General features: G+C 53.2%; 1 protein-coding gene across 1 annotated transcript in view; it reads left to right on the forward strand.

Moving 5' to 3' along the window:
- The window catches only part of SZT2 (SZT2 subunit of KICSTOR complex), a 59205-nt gene that overhangs the window by 25502 nt on the left and 9110 nt on the right, over window positions 1-24593 (forward strand). Inside the window, exons 25-64 of the mRNA XM_059821612.1 lie at window positions 469-633; window positions 1481-1685; window positions 1901-2013; window positions 2471-2729; window positions 4181-4346; window positions 4427-4519; window positions 4702-4783; window positions 4910-5191; window positions 5548-5686; window positions 5938-6054; window positions 6172-6235; window positions 6619-6804; window positions 6875-7213; window positions 7354-7543; window positions 7952-8026; window positions 8245-8383; window positions 8620-8740; window positions 8986-9115; window positions 9231-9383; window positions 9497-9599; window positions 9990-10107; window positions 10328-10439; window positions 10895-11013; window positions 11422-11586; window positions 12213-12297; window positions 12777-12827; window positions 15703-15872; window positions 15989-16205; window positions 16572-16741; window positions 16926-17092; window positions 17542-17639; window positions 18503-18635; window positions 18750-18877; window positions 19149-19279; window positions 19796-19978; window positions 20430-20700; window positions 20929-21008; window positions 21362-21487; window positions 23207-23412; window positions 23538-23628. Coding sequence (XP_059677595.1) covers window positions 469-633; window positions 1481-1685; window positions 1901-2013; window positions 2471-2729; window positions 4181-4346; window positions 4427-4519; window positions 4702-4783; window positions 4910-5191; window positions 5548-5686; window positions 5938-6054; window positions 6172-6235; window positions 6619-6804; window positions 6875-7213; window positions 7354-7543; window positions 7952-8026; window positions 8245-8383; window positions 8620-8740; window positions 8986-9115; window positions 9231-9383; window positions 9497-9599; window positions 9990-10107; window positions 10328-10439; window positions 10895-11013; window positions 11422-11586; window positions 12213-12297; window positions 12777-12827; window positions 15703-15872; window positions 15989-16205; window positions 16572-16741; window positions 16926-17092; window positions 17542-17639; window positions 18503-18635; window positions 18750-18877; window positions 19149-19279; window positions 19796-19978; window positions 20430-20700; window positions 20929-21008; window positions 21362-21487; window positions 23207-23412; window positions 23538-23628 — 5942 coding nt within the window. The remainder of the gene's footprint in view (window positions 1-468; window positions 634-1480; window positions 1686-1900; window positions 2014-2470; window positions 2730-4180; window positions 4347-4426; window positions 4520-4701; window positions 4784-4909; window positions 5192-5547; window positions 5687-5937; window positions 6055-6171; window positions 6236-6618; window positions 6805-6874; window positions 7214-7353; window positions 7544-7951; window positions 8027-8244; window positions 8384-8619; window positions 8741-8985; window positions 9116-9230; window positions 9384-9496; window positions 9600-9989; window positions 10108-10327; window positions 10440-10894; window positions 11014-11421; window positions 11587-12212; window positions 12298-12776; window positions 12828-15702; window positions 15873-15988; window positions 16206-16571; window positions 16742-16925; window positions 17093-17541; window positions 17640-18502; window positions 18636-18749; window positions 18878-19148; window positions 19280-19795; window positions 19979-20429; window positions 20701-20928; window positions 21009-21361; window positions 21488-23206; window positions 23413-23537; window positions 23629-24593) is intronic.

Raw genomic sequence — 24593 nt, forward strand, 5'->3', positions numbered from 1 at the left:
CAAAAGCAGAATCGGCTCTGGTAGGATGGAGAGAAAATTGAACAGTGGAGTCTAGGCCCAGTCTTTTTGCACCATATGGCCAGGAATAGAGTAGTGCAAAGTGCTGAATGTCTTGCTCTTCTCTCCTTGCACGTGGTGCTGCCCACATAGTTTTTTCAGGCAGGGGATGTGGCTTCGACTCATTTGCTGGCTGCAACCATTGGACCGTTTTCCCAGTAGGGTTGTTAATGAACGGAGTAAGGAGACTGCTCATGGGATGGTCTGGGAGAGTCCCTGCTTCTGGGCATTGGCACTGGTCTGGCTTCCACTGAGCTGCTGGTGAAGGCTGCTAGGCTCAGCTGGAAGTACTCTGTGGAGCTGCTCCCACCACAAAGAGGTAGCAGGGTTATTTGCCCACTTGGGAACGTAGGTGGAGGGGTTAAACTGCTCTCACTAGATAGAGGGTGATTTTATTTTGTTTTCTTCCAGATGTCCAGAAGCTGATGGCTTGCGGGTTGGACAAACCTCCAAAAGATGAGAGTCGATCTGGAGAGGATACCCTGGGACCTGTCTGTGCAGAGCAAGTCAGGGCTGAGGCTGAAGAAGGGGATGCTGCAGTGCCATTACCTACCCTCAGCATAACACCAGCCCACGGTACCACCCTCAGGACAACACCTTGCTAAAGTATTAGTATTAGTATCCTTGCTATTCCTGAGCACACTCTTGGGCAGATTGAGGTAGGAGGAATATCAGGCTGCTACAGCCTGTCAGCTTCTGCCTGGCAGTCAGCAGAATCAGAGTCAGGACAAGGGGCACAGTGAAGCCTCAGCCAGCTTTCACGATGTTCCTGGAGGGGTGAGGGAGTATAATGTGAGCTGAGTGCCCATGGCCCAAGACTGGCTCCCTGTGGGCAAGGAGGTTGCAGGTAAATAGAAGCTACTAGGAATGGCAGTACTGGGCTGCACTGGAAAGTCAGTGACTTTTGTGTCGTGATCCAGACTGGCACTACCAGCAGCACATTGTCTTAGGGAGAAGGGCACGGGTCTTGAGGTATATAGGATTTGATTGCACAGCCCCTGGTGCAGTCAGCCAGGCCTGCAATGAGGATGGAGGGTTGTGCTGCTGCAGAAGGTGGTTGTGGTGAACAGTCATGGCTGCCCAAGAAGGGGATCAATGTCGCCAAAGCACTAGGCTGAGTGGTTGGGTGCTGGGTGAGGACAATAGCCCCTGAGGTTTGATTGATGAGAAGCTTGTAAAAATGATACAACAACCTTGGAAGTGTTCAAGGCCAGGTTGGACGGGGCTTTGAGCAACCTGCTCTAGTGGAAGGTGTCCCTGCCCATGGCAGGCGGGGTTGGAACTAGATGATCTTTAACGTCCCTTCCAACCCACACCATTCTGTGATGCCTGCCTGTGGGTGCTGCTGTGAGGGCTGTGACCTCTCAGACTAGGGGCGAGGAGCCCATCGAAGGCCTTTGTCTCAGGATTGTTTCTTTTGCAGAAGTGAGCCGTGACCCTGGAGAACAGGGCGGCCCCTCGCGGAGAGATGTACATATCTCCTTCTGTCGCCAGAACTCACAATCTGAGCTGGGCGAGTGCCGCCGATTTCGCTGCCCCATTTACATCTACAGCTGCTCTTTGGAGCTGTTACGAGAGCAGCTTGTCAGCCCACGGGCACACCGTCCTCCTCGAGACATCTTTTTCAGGTAATACCAACTATACTTGATTCCTAGACAGGAGACAGAGGAGCTTCCTTGACAAGGGGCTGGCTCCAGCCCTGCCTTATTCTCTTGGCTTGGCCTCTGCCTTATAGCAGCCACGGCCTGTGCATGCGCTAGGGCCCTGCTTTACTGTCACCAGAGCCGTTTATAGTCTAAAATGTGCTTCATTGGTGCTGAAGGCTGCGGCTCCTCTTTTCCAGGTCCCAGTCTCTGGAACGTCCTCCTACTGCTGCTTGGCTAGACCACAAGCATAAGGAGTTGGTGAATTACTGCACACTGCTGCAGGAGCATTCCCACCAGTGCTATGTGAAAGGTGAGGGGCAGCGTGATGGGAGCTGAGACAGGGTTGGGGTTGGGGCTGGACCCTGGATCTTATTTTAATAAAGCAATGTCTCATTTTTCTTGTGACCTTACATGGAGCAAAGGGAGGAGCTGTGGGACTGATCTCCCACCACGAGGGATTTAAAGATGCCTCTGCACATTCCCTATGGGCCTTGCATAGGCTATTCCTGGAGCTGTGCAATGCTGTGGAGGGGAGTCCTTTCTTTGACTTTTTCCTCTCACGTTCAGGGTGGCAGATCCCTGGGCCACTCTGGCATGACACAAGCCCAGGCTAACATGTAGCATTAGGCATCCTGGCTGAGTCTTGTCTCCCAGCACCTGCGCTGACTGCAACTCTGTGTTGGGACTTGGTGAAAATCTGTATGTGGCTATTGCCTGACGCATATGGCCTTGCAATGGGGCGCTTAGGCACTGTGTTTGATCTGTAGGGCTGTTCAAGAGCCTTCAGCAGTCACACAGCATCAGCTCCCAGGACCTGCTTACAGCCATGGACTACTGTGAGGAACTGCTCCAAGAGATTGATATCACCAACTTCCTGCTGACCGTGTGCAGTCATGTCCGCTCATTCCGAGAGAGCCACCAACATTTCCGTACGCACTCCAAGACAGCCAGCTTCCAAGTGGGCAGCATAGAGCAAGAAGAGGAGCAGAGCTCTAGGGAACGGGGTGTCTTGGTCTCTGAATCGAGGTAGGGGCCCACCTTGGTTTTGCTTCTGTTCTTAGCATTGGGCCAGGACAGATCTTTCTTCAAGCATCTTCTACTGCCTGCTAGAAGCAATGTTGTAGGGCAGGGTCTAACAGAGCCACATGTAAGGACGAATACTTCCAGTGGGATAACCACCTGTTACGGTGTCCACCAGGACCTCCTTTTTTTTTTTTTATAATCTCTAGTGACATCCATCCTTTCACTTTCTCTTGTTGTCTTAGCTCATTACTGTCCCATCTGGCCTGAGCTGGAGGGCAGTTTGTCTGCAAGTAACTCTCAGACTTGTTGTTTCTGGAGAAATTACACATCTCTTGCTGCTTGACTCAAATTTGAGTTTGCTGTTGAATCTGGTGAAAACGACAGGTTTTATCTTTTTCTAATTAATAAAGTGTAATTTATTATTTTTTTTAAATTAAAACTCTGGAAAAAAATTACAAAAGTAATGTCAAGGTAGAATTGGAATATGCTTGATGCTAAGCTTCTGTCCTGCTCTTAAGGTATTTCTGAGGTTTGTATTGCCTCTGGAAACTTGAAGGAGGGGAAAAAGTACTCTGCTGTGCCTTAGTGTCTGTGGAAGAAACACTCTCTTTAGGTCCTTTGTCCTCTGTTTGCACTTGACTATCCTCAGTTCCTCTATGTGAATTCACTAGCATTTGTTGGGAATCCCCAATCCTATTTCTTTTAATATTGTAAGTCATCGAGATGGGGCTGTGGTTTTGAAGAATACTTGGTGATTGGAAAGGCAGATGACTCCTTCAAGTGCTACTTTTCCAGAGGAAAGCTGTGGGAACTTTTTTTTGTTTATAAGACATTAGCAATCACCTAGCCCAATGCAGATTGTATAAATATTACTGAAGGATGTACGTGTGTGACACATTACACCCAGATCTGCCATCGTATTACTAATTTGAATACCTGGGGAGTACTTTGACCAATGACATCCCACTCCCCAGATTGCTTTTTCTGAGTTTTAGGAACTGATTCTGTCATGGAGCTGATGAGTGAGCATGGGCCTGAGCTTTGCACTCTGCTCTGTTGCTGCCAAGACACTAGGGGTGTTGGCATGGTGGTAATTGCTGTGAGGTGCCCTAGACTGGGTGTTGGTAATTCAGATTGCTCCCGGCCTGTCCCTATATTGAGCCACATGTCTCTCTTTCCCAGGGAGGGTGTGTCGTGTGGTGTAGAGTACCTGGCCATGGGATCAGCATGGTTAAACTGCCTCTGGCCTGGCTTCAGACAGCCTGAGTGCTTATCTGCGTTAGTGGGTGGCAGGAGGGTTTCTGGGGCTGTAGGGGGGGGACTGTGTAAGTCACATCATGTTTACACAGATGAGGTGTGGGGAGCTGTGAGGTGGGATGCTTGCAGGGTAGATAATATGTACAACTATTCCCGTTTCTTGATTTGCGTGTCTCACCTGTCCACAATCCTGTCAGTGCGGAAATGGAGGACTACAGCGAGCAGGACTCCCATAACATTGCTAGCCCCACAGAGGAGCCAAAGAGCAGTATGGGCACCAGCTGCTGTTCAGAGTTTCCCCTCTCACTGCTGGAAATTGGACAGCCCTGCCAGGCACACCCTGACTTGCATAAAATTATCCAGGTGAGGAATGTGGGAGCTTGGCTTGGCTCCTGCAGAAGGGTAGAATGGAATGTCTGCTTCATGTTTGGGATTTCTTTTAGGAAAAATTCCTGGAAATTGGAAGTTTACATTTCAAGCCGGTGCCATCAAATCCTCACTATTTCTTCTATTGCCCACCATCAGCCAAGAAGGAGGTAGGCATTGTGCTGCCCTGGCAGGCACTTAGCCCTTGTGGAGGGAAGTAGCTTTGCTTGGTGTCAGATCTGGTTTTGGGGCTGGCAGACCCATGGGTAGATGAGCCCCTGGGGGGCCCATGAACAGCCTGCTTCACTGCCTGGCATGGTTCTAGTATCTGCCCTTCCTCTCTTCATCTCAGGAAGAGGCATCTCGGGATCAGGCAGACAGGAAAGGCAGTGAGGACATGGAGGGATCAGAGGCAGAACTGGCAGCTGAAGAAGGTAAGATTTGCTTGCTCTGTCCTGGAGAAGAAAATGTCTGTAGTCTCACTGTGGTGATGCCTTTCAGAGCTTGACTGTCTCTGGGGACGTGGGCCTGGTTTGCTAACAGGGAACCCATGTCAACAGGAACTGTGTCTGGGTGCTGCATTGCCACAGAGAGTGACCCAGAGCTGGAAGTGGAGTACCGTGAGAAGCTGGAGAATGAGTTCCCAGATACAGATTCCCTCTCAGACTCCAACACGGTGAACCAGGATGATGACTCCTTCAGCGTTCTGGGAGGGGACTCATTCAATGAACAGGAGTTCCTGGAGCAGGAGATGCCCCCGCTCTTTGTACATCTCACCTGCTCAGTGAAGCTGCGTAGCCAGCACAGCTCCATGCCCGTGCAGTCCCTGCCGACTTGTCTAGGTAAGAGCAAGCCTTGCTGTGAGGTTAAAGGGCAGTAGAGCTTCTGTCAGGTCCCTGCTGGGTGAGTAGCCCCTGGAACAAACATGCTGTGTCCTAAACAGCAGTCCCTCTGGACTAGCCCTCCCTGTACGGAGTCCCCAGGGTCTCCCAGCATCAGACAAGGGCTTTTCCACCAGGTCTCCCACTTGCTGTGGGATTGATCGTGGAAGGATAAAAGGATTGTGGAGGATGGTGGCCTTCTTGAGCCTGTCCAGGTGTGTGGGACAGCCACCTCTTGCAGTTTCTGTACTTGCCACGAGGCTGTGTAAGCAGAGCTGTTTGTTGCTTGATCCCCTTCATCTGTGATCTGTCCCCAGGGGAAGTTCTGGGCTGCCTGGAAAGCTGCCAGGGCTTGAATACCATTGACTTGGGGGACCTCTGTGTGACCCTGGACATCTTTGTGCTGACATTGCCCCTGGAGATAGAAGTTGTGAACGCAGACATTCTCCACAACAGGTAGGTGGAAAGAGTCAGAGTCACTCACCCACCTTCTGCCTGCCCTTCTCAGCCAGCCAGTCTCAGCTCCTCTCCATGTGCTGAGACTCAGGATTCTCCTCAAACAGCCTCCCACAGCCCTAAGAAAACTAAGATTTTTCCAAGATGGGCTCACTTTCTCTAGAGATTCCTTTTCCCTCTCTGGAGCTTGTCTCTGTTTATCTTCTCTGGCTCAAAAGCTGATGCTCAGCCTGCTCTCTCTCCTGTGGCAGATGCACCTCGGAGAGCAGTGTGTCCTTCACACGCTCTCCGGGGCAGCCATCCTCTTTCCGCTCAGACGAGGATATCATGCACAACTTGGAACGGCTCCCGTCCACAGGAGATGAGAGGTATGGCACTACAGATCTAGCAAGCCCCTCCTCGGCTCCTTTTGCTGCCTAGGAGCTGCACTGCGGTGGCTGCATGAATGAGAATGGCTGGTTTATTATTCTTCCCCTCTCTCCTAGGCACCCTGCACTTTCCAACCTCCCTGGAGTGCACAGGCAGGCTATTGAAGCCACTATGAATGAGGTAAGCCAGCCTTGCCTACTTCTTGCTTCTAGCTGGAGCAATGTGGCCACAGTACACAACTGCTGTTCCACACTTCCTAGCTTGCTCCAAGCTGCAACCTCTGTCAACTGAAGTGACTTTCAGGCCTTGCTGGTATCACACAGGCCATTGGCCTTGTGGTCCCTGAAAGTGTGGGATTACCCTGACAAAATTCCTACTGCAGTTGGGGTGGGACAGACAGACCTCTCTTCCAAAGGCCTTTTCTTAGATACATTAAGAAGAAGATGAGGGGATGTAGGTGGTGAGAGGGGCTGCCCTCATCCTGTTGGGATTTGGATCAGAATTGGGGCAGCCATGCAAATGCTGGTCACCTAGGTCTTGCTCTGTGTCCTTGGTCTGCTCAGATTCGCTGGCTCCTGGATGATGAAATTGTGTCTGCGCTGCGCCACTCGCAGGTTATCAGCACCTCCATCCTGCACCGAGTGGCCACCCACATCTATAATTCTAAGGGGCGGCCCAGCTGCCACAGCGAGGTGGTGCTGCTCCAGTTTGTCTTTGGACCTGAGCACTCTCTGGAGAAGTTCAAGGAGGTAAAGAGAAAGCCGTGAGGCAGCGTCATACACTTAGCTAGTAGGATGCTTATTCTTCCCTGTGTTGCAGGAGTTCAGAAGAATGGCTCTGCCAGGCTACTTGCTCAATGCAGAAGGCAGTGACTACCACTACATCTCCATCAGCCGCCTGCACTCCAGGCAGGCAGCTCCAAACCCTTCGGGGACACCCTGCTTGCAGCAGCCAGCTGGAGGGGGCACCAGGACAGCCCTGGGCCAGGCAGGCCAGGAGGGGAGCAGTGAAGCAGAGGCAGAGGGCTCCGAGCTACACCATACAAGCTGTGTCCTCCCAGAAGAAGCCCAGGGTCTCTGGGTGTGGCCGGAGAGTGAGACACGCATTGTGCCAGACACAGGAAACCCCATACGTGGAGGCAGCCACGCACAGGATGAGGTGAGAGACACTAAGGTGGTCTGTTGGTGGGAACGTGTGGGACGTTCTGGTAACAGAAGGTAGAAGGATGCAGGAGTATGATCAGACTTTTTTTGGTGCCTGTTTTTCTGGTCATTTTTGCAACCTTGGCTTGTGTGCAGGTCCCAGGAGAAGCACTGAGCCGTGAGCAGAGCAGAGCACCTGGCCATGACTCCCTGGAGGAGGCAGCTCTAGAGACAACCATACAGTCACTGCCATCCTCATCCTCTGAAAAGGGCAACAGCGAGAAATCACCATTAGTGACGCCATCTGCAGCAAGCCTGGCTGACTCCGTAACACAAGGCAGGGAAGGTAGGAGCTGTGAATGTGAGCAGGATGGACCTCAGCCTCAGGAACTTTTACAGGAAGGGCCCTGTTTCGGCTGTAGCATGTGAAACATGACTACTACTCCTGTTCCAGTCCCTAAACACCAGAATTGGTGGTTTTGCACTGTTGATCTCTTCATTGCCAGGCTGCTGGCAATTCACTTCTTAACAGTACCCAGGGTACTAGGCTATGCTGCCACACTGATATCCCTAGTGACATGAAGTTCCTGGTGGCTCCACGCCAGTAATAGCTGTGAGAACCCCATTCCCCAGCACTGTCTCCCCATGGCCAGCACCGCCTGGTTGTCCTGTGGTGTAATGCTTCTGCAGCAGATAGGTCATGTGAAGGGGCTCAGCAAGTGCTCTCATGATCAAACCCCTCTTCTCTTTGCAGGCTCCAGCAAGCAGCGTCCCAGCCGCGTGCAGAGCCTCGTGTCAAGCCAGGGCAGCATGGACTCTGACCACCTGGGTGAGTCTGCCGGGGCAGGGGTGACTGACAGCATGCAGGCAGACACTGGCAGTCACATGATAGTGTGGGGGTAGGGGGGACTGTGTGCCTGGGCTGGGGTGACCCCTGAGCCCTGAGAACAGGGCATGTGAATGGCTCTGATCTCCTAGAGCCTGCTGTGCCTGGGGAGGAGGCTGGCTTGCCAGGCAGCCTGGTACTGAAGCAAGGATACGTTGCAGGTTACGATGGGGGAAGCAGTGACTCAGAGTATGAGGAGGCGCTAATGAGCGACCAGGAACCCAGGTGTCCTCTCATGCCAGATTTCTGGCTCATCATAAAAATCCAGCAGGACCGAGTGGAGGTCTATTACCACACACGGTAAGGAGGGTCCAGCTGTCTGGCCACGGCTTCTCTGTACCAGAACCTTATTGCCACCCCCTCATCTCTGGACAGCATCTCCTTCCTGCTTCATGTGGGTGGGGAGCTGCAGGACTAGACTGGTGCTCCATAAGGGGAAAGCAGCCACCTTTCCCCACTGTGTTCCTGCTCCCAGCATGCAGGGACAGGCACTGTTCAGGTTCTCTGCTGACCCCTCTCTCCCCTTCCCTGTAAAGCAGCCTGAGTGTGGAGAAGGCAACATCAGCAGAGACAGAAGAGGACCAGCCGGCGGAGTGCCAGAGTCTCAACCAGGTGGTGGTGAAGAAGATCAGTGAAATCTGCAGGGTCGTCAATCAGGTAGCAAATCTGCAGAGGGCAGGGGCAGAGCTGCAAGTCATGAGATGGCTTAGATGAGAAGGGACCTCTGGAGGTTGTCTGGTCTGGGCCCAGCTCAGAGGAGGGCCTGGGGAGCCAGTTCACCTGGTGGAGTTTCAGCTTGGGGGTCAAAGGAAAAGGGACTCAGTCTGGCCCTAAGCCCATCTGCATGCTGTCTTCTGTGGGCTGTGCAAGCAACAGAACCAATCTCTTCCTATCCTTTGCAGCGCTTGCTGCTGCAGGACCTGCATGACAGTCACATATGCAACTCATTACTGGTGGCAGAAAGTGAGGAGGACATCTGGAAGAGTGAAACACCCTATACTTCGTACAGGCAGCGAGTCATGCCTACAGATGGTATGAATATGCCCTTGGCCATGACTCAGCAGCAGTGCCACTGCCTGCCCACAGGTGACTAAAAAGATGGTGACTTCCACGCCATGGCCCCAGCCGTGTCCTATGTCCTTTGTAGATTACTCTGTAGAGGAGAGCTACCAGCCCCGCGACTACCTGGCTGCTACCATGCAGTTCATGCCAGGGCACTTTGCTTGTGATGTTGTGTGGAGCACACTCATCCATGTGCATTCACGCCTCAAGATGGGCCCCAACATGGGAGTCTCACGAGGTACGTATAGCCCCGGTTCCCCCTCATTTTGCATGTCAAGAGTCTGGCTTCTGGCTGGGTTGGCACACCGGAGGAGGGTGTGTGGGATAGCTAACATCCCATGTTGCCCACAGCTATCCAGGCGCTTCGCTCGGTGCTCAATGCCTTCTCTGTGGTGAACAGGAAGAATATGTTTGTCTACCAGGAACGTGCCACTAAATCTGTTTTCTACCTCCGGTAAGAAGCCAGTGTGACTTGTTGGCCTGACCCTGCCCTGCTACATGCATTACACCAGACTGAGAGCTCCATGGGGCAGAAAGTGTCTGCCAGCCTCAGGGACCCTGCTGTGACCTAAGCAGCAAATATCTGATTTCTGATAAGTCAGTCACATCAAGCCAGGCCCCTCCTGCTCTCCCTGTGCTAAGCCTTTACATGGGAGGGAAGAGGAGGATTTTTTTTTTTTTTTTTTGAGGGACCCAGAGAGCAATTTTTCCACAAGCTCCATATCACAAGGACTAATCCCCAGAAAGTGCACAGGGGAGAGCAAGGAAGATGTGGATCTTCTGTGGAGATATGATGCTGTCATCCTTGGGAACGGAGGCTGACATTTCTTTCTCCTGTATTCAGACTGACTGAAACCACCTACAGTGGGAAGGTGTGGGAAGCAGAGAGCGTCCTTAGTCCAGCATCTCGCTCGCTGGCACTGACACGCAGCCAGGAGCCCATTTACACTGAGGATCTAATGGTGAGTCTGCTGCTCTCTGGGAGAGGATGTTCGTGCTCTTGGTTACAGGAGTGGAGGGAAATCAGTAGTTCCAGCAACCTGGATTTTATGTAGGGTAAAACTTGTGTGGAGTGGGGCAGCAGTGGGTGGGTTTTGCGTGACCTTGCTGACAGCCTGAGACGGTGATGGATCTAGAATTCACATGGAAGCTGTTTCTGTGTGGCTGTTTTTGCTTCTCCAGGGTTCTCGTTCCTCTCTGGACGCAGCCGCGTGCCGTAGTGTGGACTCTACCCGCCCTGTGGGACAGGTAGACAGGCACATCCAGCTAATGGTCCATGGTGTTGCCCCAGCGGGTAAGTGTTACAGCACCTGGCAGCAGACGCACTGTGCTGATGCAAAGCAGAGGAATAGAGCTCCAGTCCCTGCCCTGTTTGCTTGAAGAGCAGGGAAGGTATCTCCCTCCTGAGCAAGCTGCTCTTCCTTAGCCCAGAGCTGCTCGCCATTCTGTCTGGATGGGAGTGTGAGGAGAGGATCCATGGCCCACAGTGAAACCTCCTGCAGACTGGGTGGCTTATGGCAACTTTCCCTATGCAGGAGTGGATTTGTCTTTGCCTGCTGTACCAGCAGTCTTTTGTGATCATGAATGGGTAGAAAAAGATGCCTGAAGAAACTGATGGTGGGGAAAGACATGTTCCCTGTGGGAAGTGACTGTGAGGGTGGTACATTCTGAACAGGCAGGGAGGGGTGGCTGTGGCCATTCTTACTGGATGGGATGAAAAAGCTGCTTGTACCTCTGCTTATTTGTCAGGGCCTGAGATCACAGATGAGCTGGTGAAAGTGCTGCGCAGACGCCTGGATGAGGCCACCCTGGATATCATCACTGTGATGCTGGTGCGGAACTGCAAGCTGACCCCAGCAGATGTGGAGGTATCTCACTGGATATCTGCTCTGCTCATCCCAAAGCCCATAACAATTTCCTGCTTTTTGACCTGTCTCAGCCTCTCCTGCCTCGGGGCAGGGTAGGCCAGGGCAGTTTGCTGCATCCCATTCCCTGCTCCAGTGCTTGCTCAGGCTAGCGTTCACCATGGTATATACTGTGTGGGTGCCAGGGTAGGTGGGAGATCCCCTTTGCTGGGGTTTGCGCAGCATGGCAGGGCCTCCCTGTGAATATCCCTGGAACACGTGCCCACATCTGTGTCGGGGTGCTGTCTATTGACCTGGGTTCTGCCCACCACACTCTCCCTTTGCATAGTCAGCTGGCATAATTTGGATCAGTATCAGAGCCCCAGGGTATCCTGCTAGTCTCAGCTGAGTTTTAAAGCCTTCTCTTTGCAGTTTATCCAGCCCCCTGGGACTCCACCCACAGAGGTTCTGCAGTTCGCACTGCCACCCTCCATCCTGCCTTGGCTGCATGCAGTGGCCTACTATCTGCGCCAGAACCTGCTCATCTTCCTACACACCCCAAAGTACACAGACAGCAACGTGGAGCACCACTTCAAGGTGAGGAGGGCTGTGAGTTGGGACAGCAGTCTGCCCAGCTTCTACCTGCTGCTGGGGGCATTTATTGGGGCAGCTCAGTTATTATGTTCCCAGCTCTGCCATGTAGTGTCAGAGAGGAACTGACACTGGATGCTGAAGCCTGAGGAGTTTCACAGGACTATGAGCAGTTCCTGTTTAGCCTGGTATAAACTTGGACAGGCCTTGCTTTGATACAAATGGTCACTTGCTGTGGAAGAAGCAGCAGCCACAAAGCTCGCGTCCACAGTCTTCACCCAGGAGCATGGGAGAAGACCCCCTTGGAAAGCTGAGCTTGGCTCCTTGCATGGCTCCCTCAGATGTAAGGACTGAAACATCAGGATTAATAACAGTTTGGCAGCAGCTACCCCCCCGCCCCCCATAGCAAGGACAGAAGGTGAGGCCAGATATGTAATGCCGTATAACCCTGCACAGAGTGGTAGGAGGGTCCTTCTGCCCAACAGTGGCCAAGACTGTGCTGGCAAGTGTTTTAAGTAGGTCTGGATTGCTTGCTACAGGTCTGGGGATGAGTTCTGCACACACATGGGCCTCTGCTTCCAGTTAAGGCAAGTTCTCTAGTCTCTGTCACCGTTCTTCCTTGCTCTCCTTAGCACTACTTCAACCACAGTGGGAGCATCCCTGACCAGGATCTCTATCTGTACAACAAGCCAGGCGGCCAAGGCACTGGTGGCAAAGGTACTGTGCTCAACTCACTTCTGAAATAGGGTATGAGGCTGTGTGTTGGAGAGCCGTTTCCCACACTGGAGAGCTCTGGGTAGTTGAGGAGGGCCAGCATCGGGGCAGCATGTTCCTCTGATGGCTGGGAGGTGGGCAGAGTGTGTGCTTGGGGGACTGCACGCCCTTGCATGTGTGGTGGAGTGAGCCAAGGCCTCCCACAGAGCAACTTGCTAAGCTTGGCCTGTTGCTGTAGGAAGCAGCTCAGTGGGGCTGGAGCCTTGCCATGAAGGGGTAGCTGAATGCTGCGTGTAACTGAGCAAGGACTGTGGGGGCAGTATCCTTGCTCTTTTCTCTGGACTGCTGGAGGAGGGATTGGATAGGACCCATCCTGCAGCAGGCTGTCATGTCATGTTTTGTCCAGGCCATGTGGTCTGTCACCTGGCCATCGTGTGTCTCCTGCCCGTTGTGCACCGTCTGAATGTTCTTCTGTTATGTAGGTACCATGTCGGACCTTGTGCAGCACCTCTTTCCACTCTCCCACTTCCAAGGTAGCACCTGTGGCTCCAAGTATTACTCCGGCTCCCTTTCCTGTGCAGCTCCCTGGCCCCTCTGGTCCCTGCTGTTCTTGTTTTCCTTGTGTTGTGGCTTCAGCTCTGACTCCTCTGTGTGTTTGTGTATGTGTGTCCATTTAGCTGAGCCTCCTCTTTCTTGCTGGCTGGATAAATGAGCAAACAGAATCTGCTGCCCTAAGATGGCAGTTCTGCAGTCCCCAGCTGCTGAGGGTCCGTGTGCTGCCCTGTTAGCTTGCAAGCAGTGAACTCCAAAAATCCTGCATCCTTTTTTCCCCACAAGTCCAAACAGACATCTCCTCCCTGAGGAAGATGGGTCATGATGTTTCAGCCACAGTTTCGTGCTCCAGGGTGTAGCAGCATCACTCTCCCAGTGGCTGTGTCCTGGGGTGGGGTGCTCCCTTGCATACCAAGGGGCTAGAGTGGCTGGGCACCATTAGATGTGTACTTTGTATTTCAGTGAGCCTGAGTCAGAGGGGGCTCAGAGTCCCTCACAGATGGGGGGGTAACAGCTCCCCAGCACCCCACCTCTCCACAGGATGCAATGGATGAGTATGTAGCCAAACTCCAGTGCGCTGGGCAGTAAGGTCCTTGGCAGGTCTTGCTAACTTACCTCTTCCCAGAGCTCAGGGCTTGAGTTTCTTACCTGTGATTTAGTGGTTACGTTTCACCTTCTCTGTGCTCCTGTAACAAGACTGGAAGCCTTTTTCCCTGTGGCGGGGAGGACAGCCTTTCTGCTGGTGGGCAGAGGCAGCCATCATCTCCACCCCAAGGGAGTGAGCTGGCTGCAGGGTTTTGAGTGCTTGGCACTTGCTTGGCAAACCAGCTCTGTCTCCAGGAGCACATGCAAATGAGGAGTCTGCTCCTGCAGCTGCTGACCTGGCCTGCCTAAAACCACTGCTGAGGGTGCTCCCTCTCTAGGGCACGTGTCCCAGCATGAGGAGGACATGGGACATTGTGCTTGGTTGTTCTCATGTCCTCACCTGAGACAAATTGAAGCAGAGTGGAGCTACAGGAATGGATATCATAGGGAAACCTACCAGAGAGGGGGAGGCTGAAGGGGCTCAGTGTGGAAGTTTATCCAGGAGAAGAAGAGGGGAATAACTACATGTTAGTCTGCAGTTACCTGAATGAACATCCATTGTCATTCTGGTGGGCCCGGGGTTGACTGTCAAGCCAGACAGATGAAGAGTTTGTGCCCTTTATTGTTTAAAGAGAGAAAGTCTGCTTGGGACAGCTCATACTCACTGTCGTGGGGCAGATTTGCTGTTCTGTGTGAAGTCCTGGTCCTTTCTACCTTTGATATTTAGGAAATTATTAACTTCTCCATTGTTTGCTGGATAAAGGGTTGTTCCCGTGCCTGTCTGGGGAAGAGACATGTCAGAGCCTGCTGCAGAACACCTCTGAGATAATACAGCTCCTGTACTTTTCTTCAAGTGGAGGGGTGCTTACAGGTGTAGAGTTTCCTTTCCTCAGTGTGAGTGCAAGTGAATGGCCCTCTGACTTGAATGCCTGCCTCTCCCTTTTGGGAGCAGCTCTCTCCACCCCAGTACCCTCTCCCTTGCATCTGGCATCTGTTGGAGGAAAGGTTGCTGCAGAGTTTATGCTTCATTAGGAATAATGGTGGACACCAGGTGGTTGTGCTGCTGATTAGACCTGGGCACAGTCTGCTGGGGCTGAATTTGTCTCAGCACAGGGAAGGCACCCATCCTCGATGCAGTGCTGTGGATCCAGTTGGGTGCAGTTTGGTTGCTCTGTGGCGGCAGAGTCTGGTGTCACTCCCATTCTTGCTGGGATGGACAAGGATAGAGTATGGGCTCAGCAATGCTGTGGGGCTGAGGTGGTTTGCATCTGGACACATCACCCTTTGGCAGCGTTGGGGCAGCTTTGCCATCCAGTCACCTGAGTGCTGGCTTAGCGGTCAAGGTGCTTTGAAAGGGAGTTGGGAGCATCTGTGGTTACAGTGTGGGGTTTGGACCTCACAACTCCATCCATCCCTGCTGTGGCTTCCATGGTGCCCTGGCCAGTGAGCTGGGCTGTGGGGAGCAAGCTGCCATTTCTGCTCCGGTCTGTAGAGGGGCTGCTTCTTCTGTGTGGCCCAGGGCATGCAGCACATAGGCTGTGAAGCAAGCACCATGCTGCTGTTCTAGGTCTCTTAACTGTCCCATTGTGCATGCGTAGGGCTCAGCATAGAGAGGCTACAGGCAGGTTCTGAATTTTACTCTGCAGCAATTCCTCCAGGCTAATGCTAGGTGTCAACCTGCTTTGTCCCCAGTCCTGCTGGCTGGAGTGCATGGGGAAGGCACCTGATCCTGTACAGGTGTACAGTGAGGAGGGGGCTGTGAGTGTATTCTGCAACGAGGTGTCATGTATACAATCTTCCTCTGCAGGGACTCGAGGTCCTTCATAGCCTGGAGAGGGCTGTTGCTGTTGGAGAGTATCTGGGCTCTGTACTCTGTCCCTTAAGAGGATAGGGATGGTGAGCCCCATCCTGCATCTCTCTGCATAAACGCCCTTCTGGGGCAAATGGAGATACTTTCCCCTTGCGTATCGGGCTGGACAACCCAGGAAGCTCCTGCAGGCCAAGGCAAAAACTGCTGTGACTCTGCGGGGGAGAGATTCTCGGAGTGATGGGGACACCCAGTGCCAAACACCATGCTTGTTACCCTGGTTCCCCACGAGCTCAGCTAGCCTCTGCTCCCCTGGCTGCATCCCCTCCTGTGGGCCCTGCCTGCCACATGGCACTGTGCAAGTCAGGTGGTGACAGGACAGTCCCAGGTGCAGCGTGGCAGGCTGTAGGCAGGGCTTGTAGGTTGCTAGGCTGATGGAGGCTGTCTTGGGCTCTCCCCCACAGGAATCGCATGCATTGCACTGATGTTCGTGGATGAGCACGGCAGCCCCACCTCTCTGCCCCAGGGGGAGAGGCCTGACCCTCTGAAGCTGCCTTCCTCCTCGCCCATCGTGGGCCTGTTGCAGGACACAGACTTCGAAAGCCTCACTGCAGTCAGCAGGCATGAGCCAGAGGCTGGCACCCTTCATTCAGGTAGGGAGGCAGCCATAAGCTGCCAATTCCCTTCTTCCTCTGCGTCCCTTGGGGCACCTAGGAGGTCTGGTGAAGATGGGGATGCAGAGCCATGCAGAACTGCCCTTTCCCTGCAGAGCCCCGTGTGCTGGTGCGCCTGGATATCTGGGAGAAGGGCAACATCAGCCTGCTGCAGCTGTCGGAGAAGCTGCGTGGGGCCCTACGCCATGCTCTCTGCGACGCCGTCATGGAGTTCCTCGTGCTGCCATCCCCACTCTGTGTGGAGGCTGCCTGCCCCCTGGGTGCCGCGGACCTGGACGACCTGAGCTCTGCAGGTGAGAGCCCGGACGGGATCGCCACCCTGAGCCCCCAGCCAGCCTCGCTCCTCCTGCCTGGCCTGCGGGAGCTTGGCTGTGCTGGGGGAACTGGGGCTGAGGGGACTGGGAGGGAAGAAGCTGCTCTCCCCTCTGCAAGCTGCACTGTGTGATGTCTCAAGGAAGAAGCATTACAGAAATTAGGGTTTGAAGAGATATTTAAAGGTCTGTCTACTCCCCAAGACTGAATCTACTTTGCTCAGTGTTGCTGAGAGCTCTCTCCCTTCTCTCCAACCAGGCTGTGGCCAGCCTCAGTGGGGTACATGGGGACACCAGCAGTGTCGCAGCAGGAGGCTCTGGAGAGTCTGATTTGCTCTGTCTCCACAGGAGGCCTAAGGAGGACCATGTCAGAGACCAAAGGCTTGGCCCTGGCCACTGGTGGGGCTGGCAGAAGCTGTCCTCCACCCTTGCACTTCACCTCTGCCCCTTCGTCCAGCTCTGGGGAGCCAGTGACACCCACGAGCAAGCTGGGACGCCGCAGCTTCTGGGACATGCTGGTAATGTTGTTGAGGGACCAGTGGGGAGCAGGGACTGTAAGTCCTCATGGTGTGTCAGGCCAGGAAGAACGGAAAGGAGGGATCTGGCTGGGGTCAGGAGGCCAGGGTGGTAGTGGGGACTTTGAGATCAGGGCGCTAGCTGGGCTGTGCATGTACACAGCCTTAACTCACCCCTTCTCCCTAGAGCAAGGCAGAGTCCTCAGAGCTGGGCAGCCCCAAGACTACTGACGACATTGTGCTGGAGAGACCAGAAGAGGCTCGCACAAGACGGCGGCACAAGACTGAGAGTGTCAAGCAGCATCTGAGCCAGGATCGGGCCACAGCCACAGCTGAACTGGAACAGGCACAGAGGCAAGCACAGCCTGCAGGCCAGGCAGCCAGGGTGTTGTTCCCCTCTGTTTGCTGTACAGCACTGCACAACCTAGCATTCTGCTGGCTCTGTCTACCTCTTAACCCTCTGGACCACATCCTCTTTCCTTGCAGTTTCTCCCTTACATAGCCAGTTAGGGGAGGTGCCTTCCATACACAAAGCCTCAATCCTTATTGCTGGAGTGCTGCTGGGAGCACTGCTGGTTCTCCCTGCCAGAGACCCCTTCCCTGCATTGTGGTGCCCTGTGCAACACCTGACACCCCTGTGGCTACTGACCCAGAAGGACCAAGCTCAAGGACTGTAACAACCCAAAAAGGGGGCTTCTCTGGCTCTGCTGTGAAGCTGGGTGGGGAGAGACCATTGCATCTTTGTGCCTTCATTGCTGTTGACTTTGATCTGGTATAACTGTGCTTTCTTTGCCTCTTTCCAGGCGCCGAGCCTGCCAGTTGGAAGAAGGGGATGTAGGTACCATGCACCCACTCTTCAATCAAACCTGCCAGCAGTGGATGGCATTCATGAACCACCTGGGTATGTATTTCAGGTCCCAGCTCTTCCAGATGGGCTGGGGATGGGCCTTTCTCCCTGGAGCTCCAAGGACAAGTCCTTATATGGCACCAAGCCATCTGCCTTCATCCCTTGCTGATCTCTACATTTATGCACCCTGTCTCTCCCCAGACCTCACCAGAGTCACACTGGTCTCAGGGTCAGCATCAGCATTACAAAGCTGTGGTAGGAGTCTGGGCATGTATCTCTGTGCACCTGAACAAATGCGCTAAGGCCTGTGGTTGTGTCTGCCATGCAGATGCATGCCCAAGTCCAGGGCTTGCAGTAGTGAAGGAGCTCCCAGATGTAGCAAGGAGGGAGGATCTGAGCCTTTGCAACATGCTCTGGGGCTGTGAAGCTGCGTGGGAGACCCCCACTCTTGCAGGGAGGGTGAGGAGGAGGGATGCCCTTCATATGGTGGGATTTGGGTCTGTGTGGCTGCCCTGTTGCTGCTTTCTGGATACCTCTCACTTCAGTGTTTGTACATTGTCTCGCACCTCCTGCTGGCAAGGTAGAGCTGTCCTCCTCTGATGAGGAGTAAGCCAGGGAACACAAATAAGTGGGGGAATGAAGTGACATGCTCAAGGCATGCAGGGAGTTTGGTCTAGGTCCCACTTCAGGCCAGAGCCTGAAATCAGGCGTTATTTCAGCCTTTGTTGTCTTCTCCTCTGTATAGGGTCCTTGTTGTCCAGCTCTGCCTGACTCAGTCCCTGGCAAGGCAGGAACTTGGCCTGCTGTGGGCGTCAGGCCTGCAACAGGGCTTCCTTAGCCCTCTCTACTGCCCAGACAGGCAGGGCTTGGCTCTGAGGCAGCTTGGCACCTTGTCCTACAGTACTTCTTCCATGCAGGGTGCCCATCGGTGCAGCAGTGCTCATTGGAGATTGTGTCCCGTTTCCTCCTGTCCTCCATCCTGGTGGAAGTGGTGAGCCTGGTCACTGCCCTGGCAAGTGACACCACTGTCAAGGTGTTTGAGCGGATCTGGTGAGTTACGTGGTTCGTAGGGAGCTGTTTGGCACCAGCAAATGCCTGTCAGCTGTACCAGCCTCTACTCCTGTGACTGTACTTGTCGGCCACCTCTGGTGTTCTTCTTTGCAGCTACCATCGGAGTACCGCCTTCCTGCCCTATAAGCCTGGCCAGAGTGCCAGCCCTCGCCCTGCAGCTGTCAGACACTTCATCCTCCTGGGACGCAACTTCCAGCAGTGGCGTTGCAGCACAGAACAGGGTGAGTGCCTGGCCAGGGTCCATGGGACTGTGTGCTGGGGGCTCTTGGGGTGGGAGATGCAAAGCAGGGAACCCTGCTTGTACTGGGACAGATTGCTTGTGCCCAGAGGTGGGCAGTGGGTTGTCTGTTTTCAGCTCCTGACCCCTTATTCTCAAATTTGGTTGTAACTGCTTATTTCAAGACAAGCTGAGCAGTACTGCCACCTTAATGGCATGTGGGATGTAAGAGTGGGATGAACTGGTCTGAGGGTCATAACTCTGGCTTTGTTCAGCTCACAAAGGGCTCCAGCGCTTCGAGGCTATGGAATTCAGCTCGGCAGAGAGAGGGTCTGACCCAAGCCTTGTCGGACGAGACCTGGCACCTCGGCAAAGGTTCCTCTTCATGGAGATCATTGACAAAAAGGTAGCAATGATGCCTGTGTGATGTTGTCTCCTGATAGCTAAGCTGTTCCCACCTGGCGCAGGGCTAGAAGGGCAAGAGGAAGAGTGCCTCTGCAGGCCACCAACCTTCCCTAGGCAGGAGCCCTCCAAAGCAGCTGTGCAAGACATCTCTGCTTGCACTGCAAGCAGAGCTGGGGGTTCCCTGCAGCACTGTGGGGAGCACGGGGCGGGAGGGCAGCAGCCCTCTCTGACTTCAGCTGCCCCACTGTGGACTATAATTGCCCTTTCCCTCCCCAAAACAAGGTCCATATTAGGCTGGGCACTTGTGCTGCCCAGTGCAAGTACCACCACCATTGCTGTGGCTGTTAACAGGGGGGCTGTGAATGAGCTGTTGCTATTCTCCCTGTCCCAGCCTTGCCATTTGAAACTGGCTGGAGCTGCAGCAAGTACCGCCCAGAGCACCTGCGGCAGCACGTGTCACGATGGAGGCCTTCTCTGAGCTTGTCCCTCAGCCTCCCTCCCCCTCCTCTCTCTCCAGCTGATACTCTACACCTATAATTGGTCCCCAGACCTGGGGGCCAACCTGAACTGCTCACTTACTCGCCTGCTGCAGTGGCAGAATGCCCGGTCCCACATTGTGCACTGCCTGCTCAGCCAGAAGCTGGGACTCTTCCACCACCACTGCTTCATGGACACACCATGGCATGAGGACAGCAAGCAGGTAGGGCACCCTGCTGGGCAGGGCAGTCCTTTCCTCTTCAGGAGGGTCCTTGGCAGCTTGAGGGTCTGATGAAGGTTGCAGACACTTCTATGCTTTTGTGTGCTGGTTGGCAAGGCGTCCCCAGGTACTCACGTGTCCAACTGTGGCTGTGTCCAGCCAGGCTGCTGCTGCGTACCCTTGGAGACAGCCAGAAGTGGAAAGGGAAGTGCTGCCAACAGCAGAAGCTGCTTATCTGTGACTAGATTATTTAGGGTGGAGGAGGCTGGGGAATGGGCTTCCCATGGCACATTAGAGCCATGCTGGGTCAATGCCTGCTCTCCGCCGGACTGGTGATGGAGAAGACCAACAGATACATCTGCAGATGGCCAAAATCAGGTTTACTCTGTTCTTGTGGGTCCTTTCTCCAAGGCTGGCAGTAAGGAGGCTTTCATGGCTGTGTCTGCTTGCTTAGGAGCCAAATCCTTTCCTGAACTCCACTTTGGAGGTGGATGCACTGATCCGGAGCTCCAGCCCCCCACCTAGCAAGGAACAAGGCCGGCTGAGCAGCTCTGCCCGCAGCCTCCCATCTCTGCACTTCCATCCCGATGTGGTGCCCTTTGATGAAGCTCTGCGGGATGTTACCACTGTCAAGCGCATAACCCATGGGCCTGAGTTGGGACCTTTTGACCCTGTGTCTCGGCATGGAGCCCAGTTCCTGGAAATCAAGAGCATGGAGAGGAAAGGTAAAGCAAGGGGCTTGATGTCACAGAAGCCTGCCTAATCATCTCACTCCTGGAAAAGGAGCTCAGAAAGAGCAGAAAATGAGTTCTGGCAGAGGGGACAGTTTTCAGCTGCTCCTGCCAGGGTGCTGTGAGGGGATGGGTTAGGGCCTGAGTAGGGTGGGAGTGAAGGGGAGTGGCAATACTTGGGGCTCTGGCTTGATACTCTTGCGGCTGCCCTCTTTCCTCCAGAATTGGAGAAGCAGATGAAGATTGAGAATCTCTTTGTTACCTGGCAGCAGAGATCAGCGCAGTCCAACATGCCTATCAGCGTGAGTGCAGCCCAGGCGGGCGGGCGGTAGGCTGGGCCTTCTTACAGTGTACTGGGAGCACCAGCTTGCCTATGGCAAAGGGGAGCACTGGAACTCAGAGCAAGATGTATGTTGGGGATGGTGTTTGGTAGTGGAACAGGGCTCTCCGCTTGAACTTCTGGGGTTGCTGGGCTCTAGCACCAGACTTGGGAATGGGGCCTCGCTGCCCGGAACTGGAAAGGCTGTAAAGCTGGGGGGTTCCCTCTAGAGTTTGATCCCCACTTGAGCAGCAGCACAGTGTTGCGATAGTTTGTTCCCAGGCTTGACGAGGGATGGGTGCTGTAACCGTGTTCATCTTGTATTGTGCTGTGCAGCTGGCAGACCTGGAGACCCTGAAGCAGTCCTCACGCCTGGTTCACTACTGTGCTACCCCCTTGCTCTTTGACCCAGCCTTCCGGCAGCAGATCCAGACTGACCAGCAGGGCAAGGTAGAGGGGAAGGTGAGTGTCAGCAAGCGCCAGTGGGGTTGGGCTTTGTGCACTGAGGCAAAGGATGGCTTTGCAATCTTTTCCCAAGACAGGGCTGCTTTGAGCTCACCCCTGCATTACAGGATGAACTTGCACCCTATAAGATGGAGACTAAGAAAATCCTTGAGTCCTCAAAGCCTTTCTCCTGCAGCCTCACCATCACTGGGCTTCTGTTTTCTACCCAGGGAATTCAGGGCTGAGTCTAGCAAAGCCGTCAGAGTGTGCTGACTGGTACTGATCTGGTGAGGAAGCAAAACTTCACTTTATGCATTCAGCAGCCGGTCCTGGTAAACCTTGCCTGGACCCAGCAAATAGCTGGAACAATTGAAAGCAAACCAGCTGAATCCTGAGCAGGTTGCAACCTGACAGACTCTTAACTGGTCCAGATCCCATGCCGGCTGTTCACAGTCTGTATGTGTGTCAGAAGGGAAGAACAGGCTGTTGTAATTTATCTAAATGTCAAAAGGATTCTGACAGGGTCTTTAAACAGAGGTTGCTACAGAAATTGAGCACTCATAAGAGAAAGGAAAAGTATCATCACAGAATGAAAACTTCACTTTGTTTTTTGGAACAAAGCAAAATGAAAATTGTTTATTCAATTTGAAGAGCCTGGCAGTAGGGGTTTCAAGGTTGTGTATTGGGTTCTGTATATCCAGATCATTTATCGCAGTGCATCTGAGATGCCAAGCTTTGCAATGCTGTGTGACTGTTCAGATTGGTTAGAACAGAAAAAGACTGCAAGGAACTTGAGAGGGACCTGAGTAGCCTATGAAATGAGAGGTATTGTGGGAGCTGAGACCTGGTTCCCAGTAAAACAGAGCACAATGTGGAGAGAAATTTGAAATCCTCCTGTATTGTACACTAACTGCAGAGCCTGTACGGAGCAGACAACTTAGTGGATTTCTTCAATTCATGAACAGTTGCATACAAAAGGCATACTGTTTAGAGTATAGCAGAAAGGGGTGTTAATATTATGGGTAATACTCCAATATGTATTCATCTGGACAGTAAGTGTGAGACCAGGCGTCTTGTGGCAAAGGCACTGAACTAGAGAGACTTGGAGAAGGTCAGAGAGTAGCCAGAGAGACCCCAGGTAAAGAGTCTGCTCCTGGGGTAGGTGAATGAAAGGGCAGATAAAAATATGTAAAAGAGCCACAGGCTTGAAGTAGAGAGATCAAGAAAAGAAACCTCGGTCTCTCACAGCACAAAGACAAGGATTATTCAAGGCACCAAAAGGAGAACTGAAAACGGTTAAAAGGAAACACTATTCCTATTCAGTGCTACTGAACTACTAGTAAATCCTGAGAAGTCAGCAGGATTCTTAAGGGTATTGGACTCTTACCATGGCAGTAGGAGCTGAAGCTCTGTTGAGCCTTGCATGAACCAGTTGTGAGCCACTAAAACTTTGTGGAAGCCATTCTGTGGGGGGAGATGTGAATTATCCCCTTCTGCCAGGGCACCTTTTCCTGCAGTCTGTTGAAGTGCTGTTAGGTCAGTCCATGGCTGGGTAAAATTTGGATCTTGTGTTTTGGCAATGCACTAGGACAGTGTTTGAGGAACCAGCCGTTTGTGCTCTCTGGCAGAGGGAGATCTGCCCTCTCGTCAACCAGAGCAGCTGGTGGTGTCCCAGCGAGTGTCATCTGCTGGGGCCAGTCACAGCAGGTGTTCTTAGGAAACTATCTTCTCTTCCAGAAGCGCCACCGCTCAAATGACTCTACAGCTTCAGGGAGGGACCGCAGCCACAGCTGTGACTCAGCAGAAGCGCTGCCCTGCAAGGTGAAGGAGGAGCCCTGGCTGCAGGAGATGTGCAATGCCTTCTTGCAGCAATACATCCAGTACCTGCAGAGCATGGGCTTTATTCTGGTCCAGGTGCGGCCACCCTCGCCCACCACTCGCAGGTCAGTGACATTCTGGGAACCCTGTTGTTGGAGAAGGGCTGACGCACTGAGCTATGCCCTGGTTTGACACAACAGGAGATGTTGGCTCCCCTGCTTAAGGCTCTCTCTGCTGTCATTTCCAATAGCACAAGCCGGATCCGAGCTCTGGCAGCAATGGGTGTGGAGGGGAGAGGGTCCTTTTCCTACACGAAGCCAAAAGCAGAGGGGAGTCCAAAGGTGAGTGCATGTCTGTTAGAGGGGTGGAACTGGGATGAAAGTCAGGCTGTGGAGTGGAGCGGTTCTGGTCGGTTTTTGAATTGGTTTCAGACAGAAAGGATGTGAGAGGGCAGAGAAAGCACTGAAGCCAAAACAAGAGTCTGCCTAGACCAGCACCATCTTTGGGATGTTGGGGCAGATGAGACCTCCTTGCCTTCCTGTGTGTCTTCCTGCAGCCTCTTCCTGGGACTGGGTGGAACCAGGGCAAATCTCAAAAGGACAGCAACAACTTGGAGGGGGCTCAGAAGAGGAACAGGGTGACCTGAGGCCAGGACAGCTGCTTTTGGGTGTGATTCTGGAGGTTTAGCTGTCAGAGAAGCCCTAGCATCTATCGTGGAGGGCAGTTCTGGGGCAGAAGGATCTTTAGTTAAAGTGAGATGAATACTGAAGTTGAAGAGATCAGATAAACCTGGAATGGCTCTACTGTGAGAGCAGGCTGAGGCTCTTCATTTCTAAAGAAGTGGCAACTAGAGAGAGACAGGACAGAGCTCTACCAAATCACAGCTAGCCTGGAAAGGGATTGACTCCTTGCTGTCTTACTCAATACAACACCTAGACACCATCAAATGAAAGTACTGGGAGCCAGGGTCAAAGCAAAAGGGAGTGTTTCTTTGTGCAACAGGTAACAGTGGCCTTTATCAAAAGGTTTTGTGAACACTAAGAGCTTATGTGGGTTTTGTGAACACAAGAGCTTACAGGAGAGAACAGGTAAGTACCTGGAAGAGGAATCCATCTGAGTCGCTGGATAGGTAGAAACTATCTGTGGCTCAAGAAATCACCCAGGGATTATGGGAGCACATAGCATTTGCTCACCCTTTTCTGACACTTTCCTGGCACCTGCCTTTGGCTGATGTTGGTACAGGATTGTGGGCAAGACACCACCTTGCAGCTAAAATGAGAAGAGAGCAATCCACTGGAACAACTTA

This window comes from Gavia stellata, chromosome 10 (genome assembly GCF_030936135.1).
Source record: "Gavia stellata isolate bGavSte3 chromosome 10, bGavSte3.hap2, whole genome shotgun sequence".
NCBI classification, from domain to species: Eukaryota; Metazoa; Chordata; class Aves; order Gaviiformes; family Gaviidae; genus Gavia; species Gavia stellata.